Source organism: Meriones unguiculatus, chromosome 5 (genome assembly GCF_030254825.1).
Source record: "Meriones unguiculatus strain TT.TT164.6M chromosome 5, Bangor_MerUng_6.1, whole genome shotgun sequence".
Taxonomy (NCBI): Eukaryota; Metazoa; Chordata; class Mammalia; order Rodentia; family Muridae; genus Meriones; species Meriones unguiculatus.
The window spans coordinates 91172429-91193568 of record NC_083353.1 but is presented as its reverse complement, the minus strand read 5'-3'; the positions used below and the strand labels follow the sequence as shown (position 1 = coordinate 91193568).

Here is a 21140-nt window from a genome sequence, read left to right as displayed (position 1 = left end):
TGCCAATCGTGTCTGGTGCCCACAGGGATCAGAAGAGGTTATCAGATCACCTGGTGCCGGAGTAAAGACAGGTGTAAGCGTCGATGTGCGTGCTGGGACTTGAACCCCGGTTGTCTGGAAGAGCAGCTGGTACTCTTAACTACTGAGCTGTCTCTTCTTGCCTGAACTTCTGTTTTGATCACAGAAGTGGACCATTGTCAGCATCTGCCACCAAGTCCATCCAGTTTAGCCGCCCCATGTTTGTGTGTCTCTAACTCTTACATCAGAATGACCAGCCTATGCTGTTAAAATGCTAGCTTTCACCCTGTCCAGGACCCACTCAGCAAGACCTCTGGGTGCAGAGGATGAACTTGTCGTGAATGCCCTTTGTATCCGAACTGGAATGTCACTGCTGTGTACATTGATTCTCAGTACTAAACATATTAAAGTGGATCACGTACAATTAGAGAGACGAGCGTGCAGCCATTGCTGCAGTGTGGCCCTTCCCCACCCAGCCAGCAGAGCACCTCAAGAGCACAAGTGAGACTTCAAACACATGGAGTTCTGGGGAAATCCACCTTACGGGGTGTGAGGCGTCCTAATGCATTCTTGTGGTGTGGTCCATAACCACACATTTGACAGAGGTGGGGCGGGATTGCAGAAGGAGACCCCCACATAACTTCTCTTCATTGAGTGACTTGCATGGATGAGGTCAGCAGAGGACACGAGAAGAGGTTGACCTGACACTGACATTCCTCCTCCTCCCTCATTCTTGCCCTTTACATCTCTATGAACTCTTAAGTGGCTTGGCGTTTTATTTTTGTATTTATTTCAGTATTGATCTGGTTGTATTTATTTTTGTATTTATTTCAGTATTGATCTGGTTGGCAGTCAGTGCCCTTCCCTGAGGGATGGATGCTTCTTGCAGAATGGCCCTGGGCCTTCAGCATTCTCACTCTGAAAAGTTACTCATTCTTGGCTGATAGTGACAGCTCAAAACAAAACAAAGTCTTCCCACTTTTTATAATACAGATGCTTTAAGACAGGGTTTCTCTTTGGAGCCCTGGCTAGACTGAAACTTACTCTATAGACCAGGCTGGCCTCAACCTCAGAAATCTGCCTCCTCTGCTGTTCTGGGAAACCCAAGACAGGCAAGAACAGTGACATGGCATAAGGACGATTCAGGAGTCAGTCTGTCTTAGTGGGGTCTGTGAACTTGTCCTCTTCACCTGACTTCTGTCCCCAAAGGATTAATTGTTGAGTCAAGATGGGAAGAGCCCCACAGCTACATGGAACAGGAGTGGTACTATCTGGAAGCAGGGAGAACTCAAAGCCAGATAAACGTATAGAATGCTTAGGTAATGCAGACAGCTCCAGCAGATGCATTGCTAACTGTCAGCAACAAGCTCTGGCCCCTTTTATATGTGACTCTCCAACAGGAAGCTGGTGTAGCCGCAAGCCACAGATCTATCTAAAAGTGATTAAAATGAAATCATCTTTAATGGAGTGAATGATGTACGCGGGGCATACTTAATCATGGTACTGGGCCTGTGTGTGTTTTCCCTCTGACAGCTGAGCCCGATGTTGATGTAAATTGCTCAGGGAGGCTGGATTTCGGCAGACACATCCCTGGCTTTGAAGTCTTTCCCCTCCAGATTTGTTCTCTCTGCTAAAACGAAACCACCTCCTGTAGGATGTTTGAATATTGTCATCATTCATGCTTTCCACAAAGTGTATGTGCATTGGGCACATAATTGGAGACATTGTACTAAACAAAGCTATAAATGGTCTTTCCCCATCTTTTCCTATTAATATGACATACACAGTACAGTACTCCTGTGTGTTAAGCAGTGACCCACATGCTGTATGAACTCAAGCACAAAATCCTCATGATATTGCAATGGGTGTGTCCCCGTGACATTGTATAGATGACAACGTTGAGGTCCAGAGAAGTGCCTGCTTGAGTTCACACAGAAGTGCAGCAGAGAAGCAGGGTGGAAAGAGCACTGGGTGGCCACAGGCTCTGGTGATCAGGAGCCCCTGACACTTTCCCTGGGAACAGGAACAGTGAACAGGACTTCATTCCCTCATGTGTCCTGTCATGCAGTGGTGTGGGCTTAGAGGTAATCTCTCGGTTTCAGCGACTTAGTTTCACAAATGGGGAAACTGAGGCCTGTGTAAGATGATTCAGCCAAGGACCCCCTGCATTAAAATTTGCAGAGGTAGCTGGGGAGATGGCTCAGTGGATCAAACAATTGCTGTGCAAGCATGAGGCCATGAGTTTGAATCCCCAGACCTTGCTTCATGGCAGCTGTTGAGAGCATGCCTCTGTGACCCCAGGACCCCAACAGGGAGATAGGAAGCAGATAAGCAGAATTCCCAAGACATTACAGGCCAGCTAGCCTCAAAATGGAAGGTGAAGACCAACACATGGGCTCTCCTAATCATGATACATATGACATGACACATTTGAGTCCATAATCATACACGCTCACGTGTACACACACCACACACACAGAGGTGCAGGAGGGAGAGAGAGATTGAGATTCTTTTTTTTTAAGTGTAGAAAACAGAGCCCTGTCGGAACCCCACATCTAAGTGTCAGGACAGGACCATCCCCCACGGTCAGTAATAACGTTGCTTTAGTGATGTCTTTGAGTGGTGCTGATGGCTCTGTGAAAACAGTAGCTTTTGCGTTTTGCTTATGATGCCATTACTTACTGGACTTCACGAGGGTATTGTGGTGACTTTATTCAGATGATACAGGGCCAGCATGACTAGAAGGAGTTTTGGAAACCCTAGGGACTTGGCATGTTTGGGACCTAGAGACTGTACCCGCCTCTGACAAGCTCCCGGGAGCTGCTGCTTGTGGACCGGCCACACCTCAGGTGACCAAGGTGCTTTAGAGCACTTCTGCTTTGTGGGAAGCCTCACCAGGTATCTCAAAGGCTGGGGAGTGGTGCCACAGCCACGGGTAAGATCGCTATGGTAGGAACCGACTCCAGGCCCCACCTGCAGTGGCTACCTTCAGGAGAGTGTTCATCTGGGATGATCAAGTTGAGGATTGCAAGGTGTGGTGTTTGGGTCCGTGTTCCATGCAAGGTGGGTCCCTTCAAGGGTCACCACGAATGCAAGATGTCAGCCAACTATGGCTCTGCTACTTGCAGCTGTGTGTCAGAGAGTGAGTTCCTGTTCCAGTGAGGTCTCAGTGATCTTATCTGCCAAGTGGAGGCAGAACATGACACGTGCCCATGTAGGCGACCTGTAATCTCTTCAGTCACTGGCCCGTGGTATCTCCTAAATAAGGAAAGGGGGTAACATCGCCTGCAGGCATTTGAGGTGTCCATGAGGAGAGCATGCTCTTGTGAAGAGTCTCAGTGAGTAAATGTGGTTTGTAAACAGCGTATTAAAATTTTGTGTGCAAACGGTGCTTTGGTGCTTGGGAACCGTTTAAGCAGAACAGTTGGTCCAGTATTTCTGGATTCCCTGCCTCCTCCTGGTGCTCCAAATGAGAAGAATTTTTCATCAATTTTATAAAGAGACTCTTAGGATTCACTCTGTATTGTCCTGTTAGAGACACTGGAGTAATAGGGACAGAGAGCTTGGAATTCGGTCTTATGTAACATAAACAGCTCTCTGACATCTTCACATTAATCATTGATTTGGCAGGCCCCAGATCCCTTCTGCCTTAACCAACGGTTTCTTAATTAACTAAGTTCACACAGGGAACACCTCCGCCACGGCTGCAGCCTGGGAAAGTCTGGTGGGTGCCCTCTCTGCAGGTGGACACAAGAAGCTCTCAGCTATTTGTGTGGCCTTTTCTCTGTTTTCGGTTGTTGTGTCTGTATTGAGGGCTTTCTCATCATCAGTTCCTGTTCTGTCTGTCTGTCTGCAGAGGATGGCATCAGTAACTCCCGCTGACCAGGTACCTTTAGATGCACTGTGTAAGAGAGACTTCAGCCTAGCACTAGCTCATGTGTCCAGGCAGCAAAACAGTAGGCAGGGGCTGTTGCTAGAGGGGGAAAGCAGAGGGTGAGGCTGGTGACAGAACTGGGCTTGGCCTGGAAGCTGTTGATTACGAGCAGTCACTAGTCTCCATAGATTTCCTGCTCCTCAGTGGTCTTTATTGGGTGTGTTGTCTTCCTCCTATGCCCGCTCCTTAGCAATGGTCTAAAATGTTCCTCCTCCAAAGCTGTGTTGCCAGGCATCGGGGCTTTCCCGGCTCTGTGTCTCTGTGGCTCTCACACAGTGTAGCAAATGATGAGAAATGGAAGCCTAGGAGAGCAGACGGTATGAGAGAGAGGAAGGAGAACTTTGCCATAACCCTTGTTTTGTGGGCCACCATGCTGACAGTGATGCGTCAGTTTTCATTGAGAGGTAGTATAGTCTTGGGAGAAAGTCAGGAAAGCCATAGCATCAGAGGCAGCTGATGAAGAAGAATCTGTATCTGCTACTTCAAAAACAAGCATGCAGAGTCTCTGTTTCCTGATTGTAAGTGTAGGCTATTGTATCAGTCTGGCAGAATCACTTTGAGAATCGGAGCTAATATATGTTCAATAAAAGGAGTCAGTGGTTACATTACAGTTGTTAAGTACAAGGTAGACTTGGAAAGAACAACTCAAAATCTAGACTCTCACCTACTAGGGGCATTTTATCTCTCCATTGCTGGGTTCTCAGCTTCAGCGCTACACTGCAGGGAGGGCTGTATAGATTCCAGAGAACTGGAATAATACAGGCCTGATCCTAGGTTGCCTGGCGTCCCACATCTGTGGTCCTCTGGGAATGGCCACAGTTGACACTTGTACTCCTTTGTCAGCTTTCTTTCCCGTATCTTCTCTTCTGCGAAAACAATACAGGTACAATTTCTGTTTCTTTGCCTCCAGGAGCCTGGGGTTGGTATGTAGAAAGCAGAGGTGACTTGTGTAGAACATACATTCCACCAGGACAAGGGCTTTGTCTGGAATAACCATCACTGTGTTCTCAGCTCCAAAAGAGGTAGCAATGAATGTTCCTAGTATGATTAAATGTTAAATCCTCCGAGGCGCTTCAGGGCCAACTACCCCAGGGTTTTCTGAAGGTGGATTTTGAACCCAAAGCTTCTGTATCGTGAGGCATTGTGTCTTGTGCATTATGGAGGTTCGCCTACTTACTTAGAGCAGCACAAAATGCCTCCCAATATTGCCTTTGCTCATCTGGGTCACTGCCCTTCCACATGAGTACCCTGGTCTGCAGGCAGAGGGCTCTGACTAGTATTCTGTCTGGAGAATGAGATCTCTGATATTGGTAAGGTAAGAAGATATAATAAAGGTAGATGTTACCTAGGAGGTTTTGGTAAGAATATCTCTTGCTTGAAATCTGTTCCACATCTTTGCCCTTCCGTTGCAGCAGCCTTACTCAGTGTGCATTGCCTTCTCGAGAAACAGTCACAAATCTGTAGCCCCAACTACTCAGGAGGCTGAGGCAGAAGGATTTCAAGTTCAAGGTTAGCCTGGACAACTCAGTGAGACCCTGTCTCAAAATAATTTTTTTTTTAAATGCTGAGGTGTAGCCTAGTTGCCTAGTATGTGTGAGGCTCTGAGTTTAGTCCTCAGTAGTGAAGGGAGGAAAAAAAGTCACAGCAGATGACAGCAGATGAGATAATTTGAATCAGCAAATCCAGTGCTCACTGGCCTGTTTACAAGGCAGGCCACTTGAAAATCTTGGCTTATTTGCCTTTCTAAAATGGGATCTGTGGCGGTGCCCCAGTCTTGCTTGTTAAGGAAGCCTAAGGCTCAGGGGTGAGGTTGAGACATAGTGGTGTGTTTTAGTGAGTATTGTTGACAAGTTCGGTGCATAGATCAGACCTGCACTGACCAGCCAACAGTGTCCTGACATTACTGTATTAGTCCGAGAGACAGATGTTTATAAATCTGCCCAGCAGCTAGATGAGACCTCTGAAATCAGAATTACAACTTCCTTCATGAAGAAACTGGGAAGCTCTCTGTCTACCTTAGAGTTGCTGAGATCAAAAGCCAGGACCAAATGTAATGCGGGCAAGAAAGGTTTTATTTAGGTACATTTCTTCAAATGTTTTGTTTGTTTGTTGTTGTTTTGTTTTTTAAATTCTAACTACCACAATGAGCTTCTATGGAGCCTGACATTCCTTCCTAACCCTGACACACTGGTATGTAACTGTTAGCCTATCAAAGGATGGATGTGGCCCGCATGTTCCTGATTGGTGCTGTGAAGACCTCCCCTACCCTGCTTCATTGGAAAGACTATTTTAAACCACATCTTCTAATTCCCACAGACACACTCTTGAGTTAACAATGAGATTACAAAGAAGCGGTGGCCTTGTCGAGAACACCCCAAGATTCCACCATAAACAGCAGCAAATGGGACTGAGATAGCTCAGTAGCTAAAGTGCTTGCCGGGCAAGAATGGGGGTTTGAGTTTGGATCCTCAACACCAGTGTGAAAAGCAGATATAGTGCGCTTGAAACCACCCTTGCCCCGGCACTGGGAGACTGAGTCAGGAGAACCCTGGAGGTTTGCTGCCCAGTTAATGTATAACAGCAGACTCCAGGTTCAGAGAAAAACAAGTAAGTGTAAGTGGAGAATTACAGAGGAAGATACTGACCTCTACATATGCACATATGGATGAGTGTGGTGCACACACACACACGCACACACTCACGCACACACAGAAAAAGTTAGGTTTTGTTTTGTACTTTTAGAAGTACAAGTGTGGATGGTAGCGACGGTGCTCACTGTGCAAGCACAGAGGACTTGAGCGCTATGTGTGACGAGCATGCCTGTAATCCCAGGGTAGAACGCAAGGACCTAGGAGGATCCCAGGTACTAGCCAGTTGGTAGAGAGTGATTGTGGAGATAACCCTGTGTGCACATGAACACACAGAAATGAAAGCATGGAACCGGGTGAAGCTCGGTGGTTGAGCGCATGCTTAGCATACATGAGACATGGGTTTTGTGATCGCGCTGTCGTGGCCGGGCAGCTCTGCAGTGTGGGATAAGGAGAACTGTCGCGAGCACATCATCTGGTTTTGTTGAGTGGTCGTGTCCTTTGGAAAGCCGCCATGCCTCGCTGAGCCCCAGCGTGCAAGCACACTGCAGGCTACAGGGGCCCCGGCAGGACCACGTCATCCAGAGCTTCAGGAGCCTGGCTCCTCCCCCTGGCTTCCCCTATCTTCCACTGGTGAGAGCATCTTAGTGACTTCCTACCAGGTGCTTCTCCCGAGCTCTAGAAACTCAGCATCTTCAGACACTCAGACAGTGAAGCAGAGACCGCAAAAGGCTTGTACAATTGTCTCCTGCCGAGGAGTATCAGGAGGAGAGCAGACTAGAAACAGGGGCCTTAAAAAGAGCCTCGGAGACCAAGTGCTCACCAGGGATTTTTGAAAAGTTAAATGGTAGCTACTGCCCACATGTTGGATTTTCATAATTTGGCATGATGCTTTCTCCGAAGCGAACACCCACATAATACTCTAAGCTGTCCTAAATTGAAGAGGGCCTTTAAAAATCGGTGAAAAAGTCAAATATATTATTTTATTCTGCAGATTAAAAAAACTGCAGAAACCATTCCCCCTTCCTCAGGCTCTCGCCTGCCCTCCCTCCTGAAGGAGGGAGCAGTGAGGGGAGGAGTCCCATCTAAAGAGCTTGTAAGAATACATTTGCTGTACGTACTTGGCAGAGCAGTCAGCCAGAGCGCACAAAGCAAGAAAAATTAGTTGGATTAAATGCCGGTTGATTTTTCACGTAAAAGCAACAGCCTTTTCAATAGTCCGTACCACACAAGTTAAAAAGAGGTGAAGTACTCTGAAGTTGTTTTTTTTTTTTCTAAAGTCTTTATAATCTACAAACATAATAACCTGCTTCATGTAGCATATTTATCTTTGTCGGAGTAGATGCTCTAGTAACCACAGTCCAGACCATCCATGCTCCCTGATGGGTTTCTTTGAGGTCCAGGCAACTGCTGTTCTCACCAGGGTTTGGTCCCTCTATGTTCATCGCCACCGTTGACTCGGGTCAGGTTAGGTAGTATCACAAATGGTAGCCATGTTTGTGGCTGTTATTTTGCTTTTTAAAACATTAAAGGCCGTAAAACTTGCAAGGAAAAAGTTATAGACTCATTATTGATTAGAATTTACCTTCCTAGTGGGTGACAGGACACCTTTGCGCCTAAACGAGTACATACTTGCCTCCTTATTGACCCCTAGACAAGGAAACTATGTTCAAAAATGCATTTTGATATTTTGATTTGTGTGTGTGATGTGTGTATGTGTAGGCCGTCATGCAAGCCTTCATGTGCATGTGTGAAGGTGAGAGGTTGATGTTGCGTCTCTTCCTCCGTGGCTCTCTACCTTGTGTTGTGAGACAGGGTGACTCTCTCACTGAACGTGGGGTTTGCCAGTTTAGCAAGATGGCTGGCCAGCAAACCCTTGGCATCCACATGTCTCCTTTCCCTCCGAACTAGGGTTGCCGATGTCTGTCCCTGCCCCTGGCTTTCACATGGACACTGAGGATCTGAACTCTGGTCCTTAACATTTACACAGCAAGCACTCCCCCACTGAGCCATGTCCCCAGCTCTGATGCTTTTATTGGTCCATAATGTGGGCAGTGGAGCCCTGTCTCCAGGACCTTTGCCCTCTCATCACCTCTGCTTCAGAGCTGGTGTGGGCTTTCTCTACGTCTCTAGGGTACCGTGGATAACAGCCTCCAGGAAGTGCCCCATGTTGATGACCCCTGGGACTCTTAGGGTCACTAGGGTCAGCGGCTGCTGAAGAATATTCTTAGTGTCGATTCCAGACCGTAGTATGTCAGCCGTGCACAGGATGTTTCTCTTCTCCAGCAGCCACACAAAAGGCTTCTGAGCCCCGTTTGCCGGGTGAAGTGTTGTTAAAGCTGCTACTGACAAGGATCCCAGGGCCTTTGAGCATGGACTGCTAGGTCAGCAGGAAGACAGAGAAGCAGAGTGGTGACAGAGTGTGTGAATCCCTACAGAATGACGCAGCCCAGTCCCAACTGGACTTGGAAAGCCAAGTGCGATCTTGTTTTTTTTTTTTTTCCTCCCAGAGAATAAACCTGTAGTGTGTTGCCATCTAGTGGAACATACAGAAACTAGAGATTAATGTAAAATTCACAAAAGCTATTTGCATGAGCTTGGGAGAAACTACTGAAAGTATTCTTTTAAGGAAAAAAAAAATTTAGAGGGGAAACCAAGCCTAACTGTAATAGCAGTCGTAGAATAGCTGAGTGGCCCTCTGTAAATACAGGGGTGCTGTGTTTACCAAAAGGTACCTGGTCTTGAGCTGATCACCCAGAGGAGAACACTGCATTCTCATGGCCATCGGCACAGCAGGCGGCTTCTTATCTGAAGTCCGAAACAATGCCTGCTTGTTACTAAGCTGTTCTCATGTTTTTTGGTTTGTTTGTTTGTTTTTTAAGTTTTTTTTTTTCATGTGATTTTTAAAGTTTCTGACTATTAGGAGAAGCAAACATATGCCTTCACACCAAAGGAGTTAAATTCTAGCCCGTCATCTCCAAATATCCCATTCTGATGCTTTGGACCTGTGTGCCATCAGAACCAGCATAGGTACATTGTGGACTACCTTACAGTCACTGACTGGATTTGTTTGCTTGTTATTTTCCTGCTGCTAGATCACTCCCTGGTGCCACAGCAGCTGAGTGCGCCTCGAATCTGAAGAAAATCTACACAGTGCAAACAGTACAGGTAAGAGCGGAAAGGGAGGAAAGGGACATTCTCAGCCAGTGAGGGATATACGATAGATAGTCACCCAACTTCACAATTTCTTCTGCCTGGGCGGCCCTCGCTCAGGGCTCTGCCCTGGAGCTGTCTTTTAGGCCCACCTTCATAGCAACTGTTCATCCCTCTCACCCAGAAGCCGGCTTTCTCCAGCCCTAGGTAAAACTTCATCACCAACATCTTTCATTGATCTGCAGGGGAGGCGAGAGGAGTGCACAGCTAAGAGTGACAGTTTTAAAGACATGCGTCCATATTCCTTGCAAATGTCTGTGTGTCAGCTCGGCCTCTCTGTTTCTCTGATTTTCTGTGTAACTGGTGTACCAGTACCATCTGTCTCCATGGGTCACCATGGAGACTGAGCACGACCATATTTTCACTGTATTCGGCAAGATACTTGATAGGCAAGAGACCCCCTACAGATCCTTAGTTCTATTTGGCTTCTCTGTGTCTCTGTCTCTTTGTGTGTCTCTTTCTTCCTTCCTCTCCCTTTGTCCCTTCAAGCATGGGGTGCATGTGTGCGTGTGTCTCTGCATGCATGTGAAGGTCAGGGTCTAACCTTGAGTGTCATTCCTCAAGCACAGAGTCTCCCACTGACCTAGAACCTGCCTAGTAGAGGCTAGGCTAGCAGACGAGGATCCACTTGTTTCTACACTCAGCTCAGCATTAGTGAGAGTAGAGGTGACACCACTGCACCTGCCTTTTAAATGCCAATGCTGGCGAGTACTTTATTGGCTGAGCCATTTCCCCCAAGACAAACAGTTTCAAAAAAAAAAAAAAAAAAAAAAAAAAAAAAAAAAAAAAACTGATTTGCTTTGTTAATCGCATTTCTCATTTCTTTCCAAGCAAACTCCATCAACTGCCTTTCCCTGGGTATCCTTTCTAGCTGCAGATACAAGGCTTTGGGGCTGCATCAAAGCCATGCTAGCTACATGTCATGGGTTTCATGGGTTTGCTACAAGTTACAAGTATTTTTCTTCTTGTGCCCCTAAATTTTGTTACATCCTGGGTAGCTCTGCTAGATAGGTAGGCATCCCAGTTGTGTCCTGTGCAAGGTAGCACAGACTACTTCTCCTTCTCCTTCTCTTTTTCTTCCTCATCCTCTTCTTCCTTCTCCCTTCTTCTTCCTTCTTTCTTTTTTCTTCTTTCTTCCTTCTTCCTTCTTCTAGGCCCTGCTGCCAACGGTTTAACAAATTACACTTTTATACTTACACAGCCCCAGGAACCTAGGTGGTAAGCAGCCATGAGTAGCCCCTGTGAACACAGTTCCATTTCTTATCTTCTTAGGAAAGTGACATAAACATGTGAAAAGCAAACAGTGTTGCTCTAGGGCTACCATTCAGGGCTGCCGGAACGGCAGTAACTTGGAGCAGCCCAGGAGCTGCTGCCCAGAGAGCCAGAATCCTCAGAGTTGGGAGAGCTTCCCCTTAGCTTCTTTTTGGTGAATTTGTAGGCTTTTGACACTCTTCCCAGAAGCCACTTTTATAAAGCTCAGAGCACAGGCCCACCTGCCTGAGGAAGCTCTGTAACCCTGTTGGGATTTTTGAAGGATTCCTCCTTCCTCCGCTCTGTTGTGACTGACAGGAGAGGGTCAGCATGGGGTGTGGGATCCTAGGACAGAGGCTAGAAGGTGAACTTCCCACCCTAGCATGCTAACCGTACTTGCAACATGGTTTGCATCTACAGTGTATCTGTTAGGATCTTTAGGAACCAATTTAAGGGCCTCAGGCTGACACACAGCAGAGACTTGTCTTTATTGTAATGAGATGCAATTAGTAGGATACAGTTTCTATGTTTGGACCTTTAAAAACTAGCATGCATGTGTCCTTCGCCAGCATGTCTTCACACCCCCTGCCCATCTCTCCCTCCCATTGCAACCGCTCTTCCTGTTCTGCCCGTGTATGGCCTTCCTCCTGAGACTGAGCTTGAGCCACGGGGAAGCATGCAGAACTGTCCTCTGCTCTGTCTGACCTCTTTTCACCCAGTCGGTATGAAGGACGGAGTGAATGGAAGAGAAATGACTGTAAGCACAGATTTCCTGGACCTCCACGAAACTCGTCTCAGAAAGCGGTAGCCAGCGGTGGCTGCACATTCCCAGCGGGTCAAAAATTCCGTTCACTCAGGACCAGATCTTAAATCTTTGTGTGTACGAAGCACTGACGGGTACGCAGCCTATAGATGAACACAGGTTTCCCCCGTGATTTGAAAGTTTTTCAGGGCTGATTTAGAAAGGACACCTTCAAGATGGCGGGAGGGGACAACAGTGATAAGGAGGCTGTGGGACACCTCAAGTCCCTTATTTGCACGATGAATGTGAGAATAGACGCTGTCCCATGAGGCTGATGAAGGATAAGTGAGACCTGGGTGCAGCTCTCTGTGGGGCCTGTGTTTATCAGCTCTTACAGCAAGTTGCTAGGGATTACTAGGTTACTGGAATCTGCCTCTTTGGTGCCTAGGGTATGGGGCTGGGGTCCATAGCTGGCACTTGGTAGCATGTCCACATTTTTCTTTCTTTTTAAAGCCTCTGTATGTCTTCTTTGCTCACCTTCAAGGCAAGAATAATCATGACAGATTTTATCATGCTGAGGTGAAGTACACTAAAGTAAAAAATGCACAGTCAGTGACCAATGCCGGCAGCATGTCTTGCCTTTCATTGCCCGTCTCCTTGTGCCCGTCATTGCAAACACCCCTAAGTCATATTTCATGCAGGAATATGATGCACCACAGCTTCACAATTACTCATGACAAGTGGATACTCCCCAGGTGACACCACTAAAACCTTTTATTTATTAAAAACAAATCTGACTTGTCCATAATTTCTGGTAACTCAGCTGTGGTCATCTTCAGCATCTCAGGAATGGTCCTTAGTGCGTAAGAACTAGCAGGGGAAAGAGCATTTGAGCTTATGAGGATAGGCCCTGCTCCTGCTGTCTTTATTCCCTGGCTGTATGTTGATGCTAATTCTTTCTGCTACTGTAGCGTTTATTTAAACACTTACCCAGTGGTACTTGTGCCCCCACCCCCATGTATGTTTTGATGAAGTTTAAGAACCACGTGCTCTGAGCAGTGGCTTAACATCAGATACATTCTCTTTTATTACCCTGAGCACTTATTGCAAATCCAAGTTTGATGCCTGGTGAAGAGTAGAAAATTACTATCCTCTTTTGTAAGCTAGGGAAACTGAGGCTGGGTGGCATGCGACACAAAATTGGCAGTGTAAACAGCTGATCATGGTGACTCTCTAAGGCCGGAAATCCATTTACTTCCCCTGTGTGAAGAACGGAGTAGGAGAGGTATCCAGAGCAGCCCATGACCTCTGCTGGGAACACCAAGAGCTACCAATCCAGTATGATTTGCAGGGAGGGCTGGCTTGTAGTACTTTTTTTTTTTTCCAGCATTGCCCTCCCATTGACTTTTAATTCCACCCCCGAAAGCACCCCTTTTCAGAATTTCCATCCCGAACCTCAGTAGTTTGGGCTGTCACCTTCATACATTGCCCCTCTGGTCTCACCTCTCCTGTGTCCTACCCAGGACCTCCCATAGACAACTCAGAACGGAGAGAACAGTGTTTCTTCTGTGAGTAGAATCTCCGCATCACCCTTCAAACAGGAACACCTTCATGAACAATATGTAAAACTCACTGCAGCTGAAAGAAACATGGACAACTTGTCTAGGTGCAATAGTAGGAGGGGGTGGGCCTGGGATGGCTCAGTAGGTAAAGCCTGACTGCCTGAGTTCAAACCCTAGAGTCCACGTGAGGGAAGGAGAGAACCAACTTCCGCAAGCTGTCCTCTGACCTACATATGTGTGCACACACACATACACACACACACACGCGCGATAATGAATTTTAATATTTTTAAATAGAGGCGCATGTCCCTGATCTGGGGTCAGGCGCCCCGATGTGCTGGGCTGTTAAAGGTCAGCGCAGCAGATACAGAGGTTTCATAAGCCAGGGTTGACAGGGATGACAGGGAAGTGGAGTCATGGTGTTCACTGCCCTGGTCATAACAGAGTAACCAATGGTGGCTGGCATCCTGTCGCAGAAGGATGTGGAGCTCCCTTGACAGAAGAGAGAAGAACAGGAAAAACAGGGCAAAGACTTGAAGGCAATTCTGCCTATACAGAGACCTAATGTCATATATAAGGGGATTCTTCAATCGTCGTTTAATTGACATACTATTTGTATCGTGAAACCAACGTTTATAGTCAAACCCAGTTATAGAGAACTAAGAATTAAGTGAGATTGTTCATGGTCCTGTGTATGTTGCAGGAGTAAGGATGGGAAGTAAATGAGATTTTATTTACAAACTACAAATAATTTAGTCACGTCTAATATAAAACTTGGAGTCTCCCAATGTTAAATCTCTCAAGGGCACCTGTCTGCCTTTTTCTGTTTTACCCATGAACTGTAGAAGCACACCTGCCATGTGTCAGCTTCCTGCCACCTTCCGCCCTGCCATGGCCCCAGATCATGATGGCCTCTGATGGGTACATGCACATCCAGACTTCAGGTCCCTCTGTCCATGTGCTTTCTGTCAATCATGAGATCGATTCCTCACCTCCAGCATGGTGGGGGAGGGGGCGGGGTGAGGAACGTTGTCGGCCTTAACTTTACCTTCCCAGAGCAAGAGGAGCGTTGAGGCTGTGGGAAGCCCCTGAAGCAAAACTATGCCCCTGAGCTGGAGAGATGGCTCAGTGGTTAAGATCACTGGCTGCACTTCCCGAGGACCTTGGTTCGATTCCTAGCACCTATGTGGCAGCTTATAACCATCTGTAACCCCAGTTCCAAGGGGATCTGATGCCCTCTTCTGGCTTCTGTGGTCTCTGCACGCACCTGGTACACAACCATACATATAAGCAAAACCACATTTAATAAAATTAAATTTAAAAGTTATTTTTAAGAGAATATTGCCTCCTCCCGCTGGGGTGCCATCTTCCTCTGCCTTACAACTTCAGTGTGAACTCCAGCCTTATGGGCTGTGTCCAGGAAATAGGTGTGCACTGCTTTGCTCAAGGTTTCCCCAGACTTTGCCTCTCCTCACTGGGCTGTAACTCTCAACTCGGACTCAATCAGCAAGCATTCTGTGTGATTATTTGCAAGCCAGCAGCTCTCTGCTTTCAGCCTGGGTTCTTCTGTGAGTTAAAAAACATCCAGCCAAAGAGGCTGCTTACTGTGTTCTTAGCTCTGATTCTCTCTGTGAGGACCTTGGACTCAGAGGTAGGAACCTCTGACTCTCCACTGTCTCGGAAGCACTCTCCTCTATCCATGCTGCAACGCGGAAGAAAACCTGACGAGTTCTCCTCTTTCCTCCCCCTTTTCTTTTCTTCCTCTTTTCCAACTTCCTTTCTCCTCTACCTCCCTCCTTTCTTCTTTTCTTCCCTCCCCTCCTCTCCCTCTTTCTCTCCTCTCTTTCTTGTTCCCTCCCCTCCTGACCTTTCCTCCTCTCTTTTCCTACCGCCCTCCTCCATCTCTTCCTCTCTATTTCCCCCCTTTCCTTTTCTTTTTATTTCCTCATTCCCTGGTGTACTAGTCAGGGTTCTCTAGGGTAGCAGAAGTTATAGTCATAAATTGGAATGACTTACAGGCTACAGTCCAGCTAATCTGAAAATGGCCTGCTGTGAATGGAAAGTTCAAGGATCCAGTACTTGCTCAGTCCACAAAGCTGGTGGTTGTCTTGGCTGGTCTTCAGTGTATACTGGAATCCCAAAGAAGTAGATTCCAATGCCAGTGAAGAATGCATGTGCTAGCAAGGCAAGGGCAAGCAGGCAAAGAGAAAAACCTTCCTTCCTCTCTGTGTCCCTCTGTAGACTTCGAGCAGAAGGTGTGGTTCTGATTAAAGGTGTCATTCCAGCCTCAGGATCGGGATCAAAGATGTATATCCTCAGGGTTGTGGTGGTGCACACCTTAGATCCAGCACTTGGGAGAAAGAGACAGGAAGATCTCTGTGAGCTCAAGGTCAGTCAAGCCTACCCTGTCTCAGAACAAACAATCACAAAAAAAGATATGTGTCTTCCTACCTTAGTGGTCTGGACTAGAAGTGGATACCCCACTTCATATCAAGGGGGAAAAAAAACTCTCACAGGTGTGTCCCCTTTTCTGGATTTTAGTTTGTTCCAAATGGAGTCAAATTGGCAATCAATGATAGGCATCAAACCACCTTTCCTTCCTTCCCCACTTCCTTCTTTTCAGGTTCCCTTGCTTTATTTTCCTTTTGTTTTATAAAACAAACACTTCATTCTTTTCCCATCAACGCGTAGCATCTTTCTAAGACTTTTTCAAGAATTTCCCCTCCCACCTCTCAGAACATTTCGGGTGGAAACTGAAGAGGGAAGTTCTGAACTTCGCCTAATGAATGGTTAGCTGTGGCAGAACACTGTCAGGCAGGACAGCTGCTCTGACTGCAGCCAGTGCAATGCCATAGTTGATGTCTGACCATGTCTTCCCTCCCGGTTGCTGTCAGTACACTGTCAAGGAACCACCCAAGGGAGCATTGGTGTGGTACTCCTACTGTGCATTTGGGGTCAGGGTGGGGATGCTCGATGACTGAGTGACCTTTTCTGAGAACCAGTACTTTTGTTTGTTTGTTTGTTTGTTTGTTTTTGAGACAGGGTTTCTCTCTATAGCCCTGGCTGTCTTGGAATTCTGTAGAACAGACTAGCTGTGAACTCACAGAGATCCCGCTTACTCTGCCTGCTGAGTGCTGGGATTAAAGGTGTGTGTCACCGACGCCCATGGAGAACCAGTGCCTTAAATCCAGGTGTTAGTCCTCATTGCGCTGCCTTGCCTTAGATCCTTAAGGAAAACAACAACAATGATGCTAAAATCTTATCAACCAGTGAGTGGCTCCTGTGATTACAGCTGTCCTTCCTCGTAAACTTAGTTCCGTCACAGTGTCCTGCATACGACTGGCATCCACAGATGTTGACTGGCTGAACGGTGCCAGTGTTGATAGCTCTGCTAGCCCTCAGGTAGTAGTAAGGCTTTGAGGGGTCAGAGAGCCATACTGCAATGCTCTGTTGCAGGCCAAAGAGGATTAATTGTAAGCCTGGTGCCTCTGGAAGTCTACTTGCAAAGCTGAACCTGTAGTAACATTTAGGTGTTTTGGAGACAGTCACTGTGAATCATGAAGCTTGCATGTGTCTGTCCTTTGCTCCCGAAGGAAAGAACAAAGTTCCGGGAGTGGGCACATCCCTCCAGCTCCTTCTCCACCAGTAGGTGACAGAGGAGGGAGGTGCAGCAATTTGGAAACAGCTGTGCAGTGCAGCATGCTTTCTGAGTGGCTCCCTTCCCGCTGGCGTGCTTGGAACTTTTGCTCCCACTGTGTATTCAAGCACAAACACACACAACGACAAAACAGTTTCCAAGTTGAGTCCGCCATTGCATCAGACTGGTCTGTCTTCTTCCTGCCAGACTCCCCAAAGTAAACAAGCTCGGGGTCCTTTGGCCTTTTCTCATTCTGAGATAAAAGAAATGTGTGCTGTGTGTCCTTCTCTAAGTACTTCAAATGCTATGCGAAAGGTCAGGGACTGGAGAAGCCTAGCAGGGATGTCAGGGGAGGTGCTTTGGAAGGGTTGACCTTCAGGGTGGAAAGTTTGCTGTCAGCAGCATCCTCCTGGCTTTCTCTGAGGTAGAGCTTTTTGATTTTGTGCCATTTGGTCCATGGATGCAGCAGAGATTGTTGCCATGTTATGGCAAGAGTCTTGGGCTGGAGTTATGTGCATCACCAAACTAAGTGGAGATGTGGGTACCTGGCCGGTTGGAAGGCACTGTCAACAGGTGTCCCTCCTTCTGTGACTCTACACATGACTGGTTTGTGACTTCAAAGACTGGAGAAAGATATGCACAAAACATGTAGTGGTATCCTCAAAGAAAATAGGTCAGTAGGGCTTTGGTAATCACGTTCCAGCCCTGCCTGCTCGCAGCAACAGCCCAGAGAGAAGGTGAGATCTTACTGTTTTCACGGACGCATAGAGCATCAGCTTGCCACAGGGACACAAGTCGGTTAGAGGATCTACTATCACACCGTGCTAATTCTGTGATTGCGTAAATTAGCACCATTTAATTAAAAGGCTTCTGAAGTGCTGAAGTGGATTCCCCACTGAGAAGTCTACCACACATACATTCTATGTGGCCTTTGCCTTTCTTTCAGTCCATCGTTACTATATCTGCAGTTAATTCAGGTGTCCAGGTGTGCGTATGTGTGTGTGTGTATGTGTGTGTATGTGTGAAGGCCAAAAGGAATACCTTGGCAAAGACACAGACCAGAAATCCATTTATAATGCGTCGTGCTCAGCTGTTCTCTGATCCTTCTAGGAAGAACAAGAGAGAGAATCAGAATCTAAGGTGCTTCCTCTCGCCTTCACCCTCAGCCCGGAGGCAAAGCACCATAGACCTCTTCCTGGCAGAGTCCGTCACAAGGAAGTGCAGTTTAGTGATTATAGTGAAGGCTCTGCTAAGCGCAGACCTGTCGAACATCTGTTAGCAAGACCTTTTCCCTTGAGAATGTGTGTGTGCTGGAACAGGGCTTCTGGATCTGTCTCCTCTCCTGAACCTTTTCCTCTGAGGAAGTTTTACATGGACCTGGGTGTATAGGAACGTAAAGTAGGTATGCACATTTAAAACATTACTGATAATGGACCGTAAGAGTATTTATTTTTAAATAATTAACTGGTATATATGCATACTTTCATCATTTACTAAAAACAAAAGCAAATGTGCATACTAATGAGATGAGTGTGCTTAATTTTTATTTAAAAGAATGCGTCTTAGTTGAATATTTGATACCACAGGGCATAGCGTGCATTCCGTATGTTTCAGGGCTGATAGACATTTGATTTTATAGTTCTGAGAATGCCACTGTGCATCAACATGCACTACAAAAGTGTTTGTGCAGCCATTTCAAAAGTCCATGAGAATTTGGACCCAATCCCAAGCCAAAATTCATTTAATGATTTTTTTTTTCAGTGAAGTGCAAGAAAGCAATTCAAACATCAATTTTTTTATTTTTATTTTTGTTTGTTTTTTTTTTTGTTTTGTTTTGTTTTGTTTTTGTTTTTTTTTCTCTGTGTAGCCTTGACTGTCCTAGACTCTATTTCTAGACCAGGCTGGCCTCGAATTCCCAGAGATCCACCTGCCTCTGCCTCCCCGAGTGCTGGGATTACAGGCATGTACCACCACACCACATCAACTTTTAAAAATGAAACATCCTGAAGTTTTTTGTATTCCTGTGTATGCAGGTTCTGTCTTCATGTATCTCATACATGGACTCTGTCTGGTGCCTGCAGAGGTCAGAGGAGGGTATCAAGTCCCCTGGAACTGGAGTTATGGAAGATTGTGAAGTGCCACGTGGGTCCTGGGAACTGAACCTGGGTCCTCCGTAAAAGCAACAAGTGCTCTTAACCCCTGAGCTATCGCTCTAGCCCTCAAGCCAAACATTCTAACACACTACAGTCCAAATATATGCTAATGATCGTTCATGCTGAGGAATTACAGCAGGATAAAATGTTAAAAGTCTCTGTACTCTAACATCGTGCTTCCATCGGAACAGAAGATTTCACGTGCACAGTGAAAATACTGCAGGGATAGCATGCAGTCTTCTCTGGTCTAAGAGGAGGTGTCCCAGGCGTGCTCACTGGTGTTACATGCTGTGTGTTCAGAAACATGACTATAGTGAAGCTACATGAGCAGCATGGGCAGATGCTCCAAGAAACATTCCAGAGTCATCACGTATTTAGCGTTTAATTTTGAGTTAGTTTTGTTACTGCCTGTTAGAAACCTTGTCCTGCTACCAGCTTCTTCGCAACCCATACGAAGTCATGACCTACAGTTTCAAGAAGCTGAGTTTTCCAGGGTCAACTTCTTGGTAACCAGTCTCCACTCATGATGAAATTAGAGCTGACGGGGATCTTTCATTTTTATTTTTTTATTTGTGTGTTTATTTGTGCTCCTGCCCATCTGGATGTGCACCATGTGTCCACATGCCCACAGAGGTCAGAAGAGAGCATCAGAACCCCAGTCATAGGTGGCTGGAACTCACGTGATAGGAGTGCTAGGAAGAGAACCCAGGTCCTCTGCAAGAAAGTGTTCTGAACCACTGAGCCATCTCTCTGACCCCATGATGGGGGTCTTTAGATAAGATTATATTGAAATGTAGACTACAGAGCATGCTTTTTCTCTAATCTTTTTAATAAAATCTTCCAAAACAAACCAGCCTCCATATATCTTAAGGTTATAGCTTAACATTCTGATCTCACATTCTCCTGTGAAAAAAGCAGCTGAAATCTACATATTTAACACAATTCCTAATGAAAAACATTTTTTGTTAATATCAGTCCTTGGGCCTAGAGCACTTGTTGCTCCCAAAGAGGACCCAAGTTTGGGTCTCAGCACCCAAATGATGGTTCACAACCATTCACAACCTCGGCTCCAGGGGGTATGACGCCTGCTTCTGACCTCTGAAGGTACCTGGCATGCACACGGGACACACACATACATGTAAGCAAAACAGTCATAACACATAAATCTAAAACAATGAACAGTTCTGGCACTGTACGTTTTTACCTCTCTGGTTGTATAAGTACATGTAGCTTAGGAAAACGTCCTTCATAACAATAGCTTTCTAAAAAAAAAAAAAATGGAACCTAGCCTAATATCTAGAAGGAACAATGTTTTAATGTTCTGCAGTAAGAAGTTTGGTTTGCTAATGAGAAAAATGCACTCCAAGGGGCTAGGAATTAATGAGAATCAATTTTTTTCTTTAACCCATTAATTTTAGAATGTCCTGGCGTGGTTAATCAATACCAGGTCTCTTAAATGAAGTATTTCTCTTTTAAAGATATTCTGGAGTGTGTACAATAACATCCCTCCCGTGACCAGCCTGCCTTTGAGATGCAGTTATCACTTAATGAGAGGAGAGAGGCGACCGCTTTGGTAAGTGTGTATGGTTCATCTGGAGGTCAAGGTGGGAGGGAAATAGCCACGAACTTCATGAGGACTCTTTTCTCCTGTGGCATGCCTTTTAGCAGAATGCAAGCCCTGCTCATCAAGGCCCAGGGTCTCAGAGGAGCCTGCCATAGCTCCCTTAATCGCTTGATGTAGTGGTGAAAGCATTAGACAGCTAGTTTGCCCAGGCTAGAGCCTCTTAGCCAATAAATCCTTGTATCTTTCAACCTTTCACAGTTACTTACTCACAAGTAAGATGAAATTCTTTCTTGGCTCATTTCTCAGTCAGTGGTAGAAACCTAAATTGAACAGAAACAAAGTAGCATTTTGTTGGAACCTGTGACTGAGTAGTCTACAGGTAGGGCTGAAGTCCCGTACATCTGGGTGTCCAGAATTCCTCTGGACTCCGACACTCTACTTTGTGTTTCCTTTGCTTATGCAGTGTTAGCCGCTGAGT

At 46.3% G+C, this 21140-nt stretch overlaps 1 protein-coding gene across 2 annotated transcripts in view; it reads left to right on the top strand.

Moving 5' to 3' along the window:
• The window catches only part of Eif4e3 (eukaryotic translation initiation factor 4E family member 3), a 41129-nt gene that overhangs the window by 5024 nt on the left and 14965 nt on the right, over positions 1-21140 (top strand). The window contains exons 2-3 of one of the 2 annotated variants that reach the window (XM_021643611.2): positions 9636-9708; positions 20577-20671. In XM_021643611.2, coding sequence (XP_021499286.1) covers positions 9636-9708; positions 20577-20671 — 168 coding nt within the window. Of the gene's footprint in view, positions 1-9635; positions 9709-15586; positions 15698-20576; positions 20672-21140 lie in introns of those variants that run through there. The other variant, XM_060383857.1, reaches the window with a different exon arrangement.